Source organism: Quercus lobata, chromosome 10 (assembly GCF_001633185.2).
Source record: "Quercus lobata isolate SW786 chromosome 10, ValleyOak3.0 Primary Assembly, whole genome shotgun sequence".
NCBI lineage: Eukaryota > Viridiplantae > Streptophyta > Magnoliopsida > Fagales > Fagaceae > Quercus > Quercus lobata.
Genome location: NC_044913.1, coordinates 11,862,999 through 11,872,275, shown reverse-complemented (window position 1 = coordinate 11,872,275; position 9,277 = coordinate 11,862,999). Strand labels below are relative to the sequence as shown.

The 9,277-nt window shown below is 34.0% G+C and overlaps 1 protein-coding gene and 1 non-coding gene across 2 annotated transcripts; both read left to right on the top strand.

The window, feature by feature from the left end:
* Positions 1-1,532: 1,532 nt before the first annotated feature.
* LOC115963729 (serine/threonine/tyrosine-protein kinase HT1-like) lies at positions 1,533-7,257 on the top strand. The gene is made up of 3 exons (XM_031082863.1): positions 1,533-2,639; positions 3,596-4,051; positions 6,848-7,257. Exons 1-3 carry the CDS (start codon positions 2,280-2,282, stop codon positions 7,094-7,096), a joined length of 1,065 nt encoding a protein of 354 aa, XP_030938723.1. The 5' UTR covers positions 1,533-2,279; the 3' UTR covers positions 7,097-7,257.
* An 830-nt stretch (positions 7,258-8,087) lies between these two features.
* Positions 8,088-8,167, top strand: TRNAL-UAG. The gene has a single exon. It is a non-coding gene; the product is annotated as a tRNA-Leu (tRNA).
* Positions 8,168-9,277: the final 1,110 nt, after the last annotated feature.

Below are 9,277 nucleotides of genomic sequence, written 5' to 3'. Positions count from 1 at the left end.
GGAAAATTTATTGTCTTTTTAAGACTTCTGTATGTGGGCTCTGTAATTCTAGCTAGAAGGCAGCTTTCATAGTGTAGATAAAGTATGGTTGTTGGAAGTGAAAGCTAACTAGTAACTAGTGATATAATTAACCATGCGTGTTATGCACAGTATTGAGAATATGAGCTAAAGCATTAATATGAATCATATGATTGTAATGTACGCTGAAGTATCTCTGAAGGAAAGTGTGAAATCCATAGTGATTGTACCCCCAAAAAGCTACTGTCTTTTAAAAGTTGAAAAGTTATTTTACAGTCTTCTTAATGTTATCCAATCCCAATGCATAACACAAATAATTATGGGCAAAAAAGTTCAATAAAAACTTAAAAGATTGTATTCATCTCTCAATTTTGTGGGATGTAGTATAGGTGATTGATAAATAGTTTTATAGTGAATTTTTATTTGGAGTGACTAATTCATGAACACTTTTTTTTTTTTTTGATAAGCTACTAATTCATGAACTCAAACGTATAACTTATGGCTTTTTTTATAAAAGGAAATTACCATTGTAACAAGACCCTAACTCTAAAAGTATAATAAAACCTAACTACATTTAATTCAAACCTAATTCTCATCAATATCAAAGCATCAACCGTATTATTGTTATGACTTAATTATTAAAACAAGGACATTGTTCATAGTGGCTTCTCTCACAGCTTGCATTCCAATATTTAGTTCATTAAGCCTCACCTTATAACACCACTTTAGTTGGGAGAGTAAGAATAATGGTGAAATGAAAAAATTCATAATTTTGTAACCATTTAAGTTTTTGAAAAGTGAATTTCAGTTAACTCAACTGGTAAAGTATCTGACGGTTGAATAAAAAATTTGATTTGGAGTTCAATCCTGGCCTATACCAAAAACTAATTGGTGTCTTGATTTGATGACAAATAGTTAAAACTAGGAGCGAACGCCGTAGACGGAAACTCTCTCTAACAAAAGTTTTCGAAAAAAATATTAATTTATCATAATATCAAGATAGGTGATTATTTAGAGCATTCGTATCAACTCATGTAATTTTTTTTTTTTTTTTTGTGTCTATTTTAGCACATGAATCATTTATTTATTTATTTTACACAATAAAATTTTAAAAACATCAAGATCAGATTATATATTTTAGACAACATTTTATTAAAATATTATTTCTTTATCAAATTCTTATTACTCTTTCAAATCATCTCCCTCTTTTTGTGTATTTGAGTAAGAAGTATCAAAAAATAGAATTCCATGTGAATAGTAATCATGCAGTAACAATATAAATTTACACAAATTTGACTGATAAATGCACAAAATTTACATTCTATATTGTTATCCATGGATAGATGCGAATTCTCTAAATTCAAGATAATGCTCTAATATGATAATTTATTATTATGAATATTAAACTAAAATAAAAAAAGGGCAAAAGGGGAAAGAAGAAGGTAGCGGTCATTATCGAAGATGACCCAGTTTGTCTCCTCAGAAGTGGTTCTTCGCACGTTATGAATGTATAGAGCAAAGCTTGTGAGTTTGTTGTTAGTGTTTATAGAGAGAGTCTGTGTCTGTCTAAATAAGAATGAAAAGAGAGCAAAACCGCCAGCTCTTTTGCATTTGCTGCTTTCACTGCTTACCAGAAAACACCTTCTACAACATCCCCACCAACTCTCTTTCTCTCCTTTGTTTTCATTAATCTTAGCTTTTAAGTCCTCACAAGCTTTTAACCTCTGTGTCTATGTCTGACTGTGATTATTATGTCATTTATAGCTTTGGCTTGTGAAGGTCAGAAACTATGTTTTTTCCAGCTTTGTTTATCCATTCTGTTTCTTTCTTAGTCTGCTTTAGATTCCAGATTTGAACAAAGTGTTATACTTTCCTTTAGAAACAAGTTGTTTGTACTGAGAAAATGAAAGTTAAGTACTCCATACGTATTTTACTCCAAGTTTCTTTGCTTTAATTTACAAAAAAAAGTGAGCTTTTTTTTTGGTTTGCTTTGGTCTTCGTGCGCTTTTAATGATTGAAAATTTCGAGTTCTGGGTTTCATAGAGGATGTGCTAGCTTGAATTCACTTTGTCAGTAGGAAATTTCGGAATGTAGCGTGAGTAGGGACTGTTTAAAGTCATCAAGTTCAAATTTTTCCCATCTGGGTCTCTTTCAAATCAAGTGTTTAGAAGAGATTTGCTTTTTTTTTGGAATCTACATTGGGTTCAAGAGGCTAAAGGGTGTGCAGATTTGATGATTTTGATGAGTTTTGGCTCAGACCCATGAAGACTTTCTACTGGTTTAAGCAGATTGCAAACAATGGGAAATCCGAGAGGAGGCTCTCTCTTGGAGAGTACGAGCGAGCAGTTTCATGGTCCAAGTACTTGGTGTCTTCAGGGGCAGAGATAAAGGGAGAGGGAGAGGAGGAGTGGAGCGCAGATATGTCACAGTTATTCATTGGGAACAAATTTGCATCAGGAAGGCATAGTAGGATCTATAGAGGGATATATAAGCAAAGGGATGTGGCTATTAAGCTAATAAGCCAGCCTGAGGAGGATGAGAACTTGGCTTCTATGCTTGAGAATCAGTTTATTTCAGAAGTTGCTTTGCTTTTTCGGTTGAGGCATCCGAATATCATTACCGTAAGTCTTTTTTTTTTTTGAATAAATTGTTTTTCTTTCTTGCCTGTATTCTAAGTTCTATGGAATAACTCAGGTTGTGGTCCTGCACCAATGTAATTTGTGATATGAACTTTTTACATTGCTGCTACTCTGTTTGGCTTTTGAATGGAATATTATGGTATGAACTCGAGATTTAGTGCTATAGTATCTAATTTGTAGTGTTATTGTCATGGTCCCATTGATAATGTTCCCTTGTAAACTTTTTTTTTTTTTTTTTTTTTGAATTCAACAACACTGATATGCACTTCTTGCTGGATTTCATATCCCAACTTTTCTTATATGGTGTCAAGAATGAGGTTTTTGTGCAAGGAAAAGGCAAACTTCAATCCTATACCCACTTGCTTATTATTGTTCCTTTCCTTATACGCTCTATCATTTATATTTTGGCTGTTGTTTTCTTAGCAGCAGGATGTTGAGCTAAAATCAGTATTTACTTAAATCACTTCAAATTTATGCCAGTAAGGAAGGAGATTTAACCCGAGCTCATAACAGCAAGTTTCAGCATCCTTCCATACTTTTCTCTGAATCAGTAACTAAGAGTAAGGCAAACAAGGTGGAACCTTTGCAGTAATCAAGAATCTTTAATTAAGTAAACTATGTGTGCAGTGAAATGTTTTAATACTGCAGTCTGGATAGGGATTTGAATACTAATTCCTTGTGAGAGTTTTATTCATTATCTAATGAAATACTATAGTAGATCGGGCATGTCTTATTGGATTTTGGGTGCGGTTCATTTAGGTGGTGAAGCTATTTGTAGCTTCATCCAAATGGTATAATCAACCAATACACTTTACATTATTGGATTCTGGTGTTGGAGACAAGCAACTAGTTGGTCATGAATTTTTAAACAGCTGAATCTTGGTAGGATTTTATCACTCTTTCTGACCATTTATATCTTTTCTGCTTTCTTAATGCAGTTTTTTGCAGCTTGTAAGAAAGCTCCTGTGTTCTGTATCATCACCGAGTATTTGGCTGGGGGTTCATTAAGGAAGTACCTCCATCATCAGGAACCACATTCTGTTCCACTCAACCTAGTTCTGAAATTAGCCCTTGACATTGCCCGCGGGATGCAATATCTTCATTCTCAAGGGATACTTCACAGGGATCTGAAATCAGAAAATCTATTGCTAGGGGAAGATATGTGTGTGAAGGTAGCAGATTTTGGTATTTCATGCTTAGAGTCTCAGTGTGGTAGTACAAAGGGTTTCACAGGCACGTACCGTTGGATGGCTCCTGAAATGATCAAAGAAAAACACCATACAAAGAAAGTTGATGTTTACAGTTTTGGCATTGTTCTGTGGGAGCTTTTAACTGCATTGATACCATTTGACAACATGACTCCAGAACAGGCTGCGTTTGCAGTCTCCCAGAAGGTATGTACATGGTGAATTCATTTCTTTATTATCATATATATACCAGTGAGGCCTGAGATAAATGAAAGGAATTTAAACATCCATATTCGTGATTGGAACCTAGGTTGTGAAAATTTCATGAAACTATATGTGAAGGCTGTATCTCATATATGCATCAAAAGATTATTTAAAAAAAAATAAAGAACAGGAATAATGGTACCATTGATTATATCACCCAGCCTGTGCTGCAGATCAGGATTAAATCACATACAGAGAAATCATATATGTTTTTTACTGAAATCATTATGCACTTGTCATTTTGGAAAATTTGGTGGAAATACATTTTTATTTTTCCAAAATCGTCTGCTATTCGAAAGGCTAGTAAATCTTTCATGAATAGATAGACTTGGTATATTCTTGAGACCCCACATTGTCAACAGTTGACAATATTGTTCTAGTTGATAAAACAAATGAGGGAACTCCATGTTAGAAATGATTTTTATGATGAACAGGATTAAAATTGTATGGAATGTAACATTTTATAGGTATGAATGAGTGAAATATGGGCACAATGAAAGTGTTTGAGAGGGAAGACTGATCATTTATTTTCTTATTATCTTTGATTGATTTTTTCTTGGAATGATGGAAGAGGACAATATCATTTGAGCAAGATACTGGTTTGGAGACGTGTTTATGGCCAGTTGTGTGATCAATTACACCTATGAAAATAAGTCAGAAGTTGATGTCAGGTATTAGAACCAAAGAGTTATTGAGAGTTCTAGTTTCTTCGATAGCTCCTCTCTCTCTCTCTCCCCCTCTGTGCGTGTGTGTGTTGTAAGCATGCATTTCATTCGTTCTGAAATGGGTTGTGCATCTTTGTATTTTCCATGTACCATTTATTTCATTAGAAGCGCTCTACTAAAAAAAAAATTATTACTTGTGTCATTCTTCTTTATTTACTTTTCATTTAACCATTCTTAGAGTGGTTTTGTCTCATTGGCTGGTAATTGATAATATGAAATTTGATTGTATTCATATTGAAGTTGCTTACATATATACAGATATAGAGTTGGGATGCTGAGCTGAGAAGAAGATAATATCACAAGATAGGGCTACTAACTAAAGCAACCATTATCCTATGCACTGTTGAGTTTTAATACATTTACACAAAAGCATGAAAGCAATGAACGGGAGACTTTGCTGCCAGATTTTTTGAGTTTCCCCAATGCATCGGCAAGAGGGAACCACTCTTAACTAACCTCATCACTCACACAGGAATATTCTAACAAATTATACAAACTTAAGACATTTAGTTAAGAAGGTGTGCTGCACGTTAATTAAGGGTCTGATTGAATACCGCTTATTGTTGAAAACTGAAAATACTGTAGTAAAATAATTTTTAAATGTGTGAATAGTGCCGTGGAACCTAAGTTAGAAGTTATATTTGCTGAAAGAGGTAATTGTGGGTCCCGTGAATAGTGCATGAGACTCACCCAAGGAAACGCCGACACGGATACAACGTAAACGCGTTGCTATCCAAACCCACTCTAAGTTGGATAGCTCAAGTACAACAATTTTCTGCTATTCTTGCTATATGCTCACATACTTTTAGTCATCTAGTTTTCATTTCAGTTATTGCGATTCTTGTTATTACAATCCAAATATTAAATGAAGAGATAATATTCGTGAAGTTTTATATAAACACACAGGATATTAAACAATTATAAAAATCTGATTGGATCATTATGATTGATTACAGCCTTCATAGGTTTTGTCTTCAAGATGCATCCACAAACACATGCATGATGGGTTGTCATATGCTTGCCCTTGAGTTTTGTCTAGTCATGTGGGACTGTCTGTTTGAGCCATTCTTATCCATGCCGGACATGAAGTCTCCAAATTGTAGTAAGAATAATATAATATGATATAATGTTATCCACATTCTAGAAGCATAAGTATGATCCTTGCACTTTTAACTGTGAAGGTCTGAAGGCAATTCCTTTCTTCTTATCATAAATTCAATGGATACCTCTCTCTGTCCCACATACACATGCCCACACACATATCTGGCAGATGGCATAGATAATTGAATTTAATGTTTATCTGATAATAACTTGCAATTGTAGAAATTATAAGCATGTCCTTATCATCTTCCTAAATCAAAACAAAGACATGGTAACATCTTACATATCTGTTTTAGCTTTGCTAGTTCCCTCTTGCACTGATTACAACTTTACAAGTGTCTATGGAGCAAAGGCAGATTATGACTCCAACAAGCCATAAAAACCGGTTCTATGGTTAGAAATACTATTTATCAGAAAGCTTCAGAGTTTTATTGATCAGTAAGTGCTCCTTGTTTTGAAGTCTGGACCACTTGCCTTGTGGTCCAAAGGCATCTCTGCTAGAAAATATTATAGGTTTCATTTTAATGAGGATGTTTTCCTTTTGCTGGCCATACTCTCCTGAGTAATTTTTTGGGGTCATGTACTCTGTGTTTGCCTGGAGGTAATTACCAACTACATGAAAGTACTATTATTATCTGAAAACCTTTGCCTCTTTTCTGGCTTTGCATTTAAAAAGTTTGTAGTTGAGCTCCAGATTTAGCATATCATGGAAGTTGATCATAACTGTATTAATGCCTTTGTTTTTTTTTTGTCCTTGAGTCTCTGTGGTTTCCTTTTATGTCCTGAAGTTTCGGGGAAGTATTTATGCATTGGATAGTTTGAAACTTGAATTCAATTAATCAAGAAGAGGTATCTTTCAAGTATGCAAACTTCTTTAGTTTCTTATGCATTGAATCTACTTGGTGTTTTGCAGAATGCAAGGCCGCCATTGCCACCTGCATGTCCTATGGCACTTAGTCATCTCATCGGCAGATGCTGGTCAAGCAATCCAGATAAACGGCCACATTTTGACGAGATAGTTTCATTGTTGGAGAGTTACGCTGAGTCAATTGAGCGGGATCCAGAATTTTTCTCATCCTTCAAACCTCCCTCTGATCACACTTTTTTGCTATGCTTCCCAAAATGTATTGCTCGCCATAGATCTGCTTCTATAAAAGCTTAGATCCTCCTCTATGCCTACCTATGATGCAAGAATGTACCATATATTTGTCTAGGCTTGTAACGTTCAATTTTTATTATGAACATTTTAAAGCCTTTTTTTTTAGTGTTCAATATTTTGGAACTTAATGCAGTTCCTTTCAATGGTATTATAGTACTTCTATCTATACTTTCCGTCTCACTTGTCCCCAAAGATCATCTTAATATGAAACAAAGAATTGGGACCCATTCTCTCCCAGCACTACAAATGCTCTGAGCATCCGCTAGAAAGACTTAACAACATGGCTACTAGAGCTTGGGACAATACTGGCTGGAGCATAAGAAAACACTGATCTTTCATGTATTGTAGAAGAGGGGACAATGGAGAAGGTTTATAGGCCTCATTTCCAACGGGATGAATAAGAAGTTAATGCATCTTTTCAAAGTTAAACATAATGTAATTGTTGGGGGAGCAAAACATCTTGGGGAGACTTCAATTAAGTATTTAATATAATATATAGCAATGCACTTAACCTAAAAGACTATGTATGAGTTCAATTATATTATATTAACCACTCAATGGGAGACTTCACTACTTAACCAACAACACTACTCACACGTGAATATTTCAATAGTAATGATTTTGTTTTGTTATTTGTTGACAATTGTTCATAACGAATTGAATGTAAACAATTGTTATCAAATCTAGAACAAGAGTAGAAAAGGCGAACAATGTTGTGGTCAATTTTAAAAATCGTAGTGGAATTTGACTTAAGGATTACATTCCTTTAGTCCAAATTCCAGACCATGGAGAGTACATGTAGAACTACCCATAATTCAATTGATGGTGCAATCTAGGTGCAGAGAAAAACCACATCTATTGCAACACTATTATTTGTGTTGAGTAAGATAAAGAGTGGGATTAGGAGTGACCATTGGAAGATGGATTAGATCTCCTTACAAGTTTGTGTATTTTGCTTTAAATAAATTAATTAAAAGCACATAAACAACAAGGCGACAGTTTGGCCGAGTGGTCTAAGGCGCCAGATTTAGGCTCTGGTCCGAAAGGGCGTGGGTTCAAATCCCACAGCTGTCAATATTTTGTTTTCTTTTTTCTTCTGCGCTGTCAGTATGGGGCTATGGGCCTTATACGCAATTATTGGAGCCCATTGAATTTTGTTTTTTGTTTTTTTGGGCACATGGTTTTATTATTGGAGCCCATTGATTTTCTGTTTATTTTTGGGCACATGGTTCTGAAACTTTTAACCCAACCCATGTTTTTTCTTGATTGGGGTAATTTTATCTCCTTATGTATTTTTGTAGTTATAGATTTTAAGTTAAAGTGGTTGATTCATATATATTACAAGTAAAAGATATTTTTACACTCTAAATTATTGGGTTATTTGAATTTAAAGTATAGCTGTTATTGTTGAAACTTGATGTTAAATTTGAGACTTTTTAACATGTAATTATTAATGGTGATATAGACATTTTAAAGTTAAGGGGAATCACCTTGTAGTTTAGACCAGAAAAATATAATTTACCTTAGATATTATGTGAATCTACCTTTTATATATTATTGATTTCATGTCATGTGGTTGATATTATGTGAATTTACCTTTTAACAATCTCCATTTTAGTAAACTGTTTGTCAATTGAATCTTGCTCTTTTCATAGGGCAATTTAATTATAGTTTAACCTATTATACATTTTAGAAAATATCAACTTAACCCACGATTTTAACTATTTAATTTTTTAAAAAAAAATTAAGTCAGCATGAATATTACAACATTGGTCTCAATGTAGTCCAACCAGACAACAAAGTTAACAAACTAAAATTGCTTAAAATCCACTGCACAAGCTGCTTTGCACCGATGGGACTTAAATTTTTTTTTTTTTTTTAATGAGTTGCTAGATGTTCCTTTTCTTCGTTGTACCACACTATTGCATTACATGGTCATAAACAACTAAGGTTGGTGACCAAAATTATAACATAAGGAAAAGATTCGCATACAACTATTCCTAATAGTTGAATAGTTGCTGAAATAAATAAATAAAAGGAGTGGTGCTTACAACTTAGCCCAAAATAATAATTAAGAATAATAAGAATAGTGCTTACATTGGGAATGAGTGTCTTTGCCTCTTGTAGAAGGTATTGTACGTGGTGGTGTTATTTTATTCATTTTTGAGCCTAGAGCTATCAAAT

What these genes read in the sequence shown, in the direction of transcription:
- LOC115963729 (XM_031082863.1), top strand. Translation starts at nt 2,280, where the DNA reads ATGAAGACTTTCTACTGGTTTAAGCAGATTGCAAACAATGGGAAATCC. An exon ending in GGCATCCGAATATCATTACC is followed by an intron (nt 2,640 to 3,595) that starts GTAAGTCTTTTT and finishes TTCTTAATGCAG; the next exon opens with TTTTTTGCAGCTTGTAAGAA. An exon ending in CGTTTGCAGTCTCCCAGAAG is followed by an intron (nt 4,052 to 6,847) that starts GTATGTACATGG and finishes GGTGTTTTGCAG; the next exon opens with AATGCAAGGCCGCCATTGCC.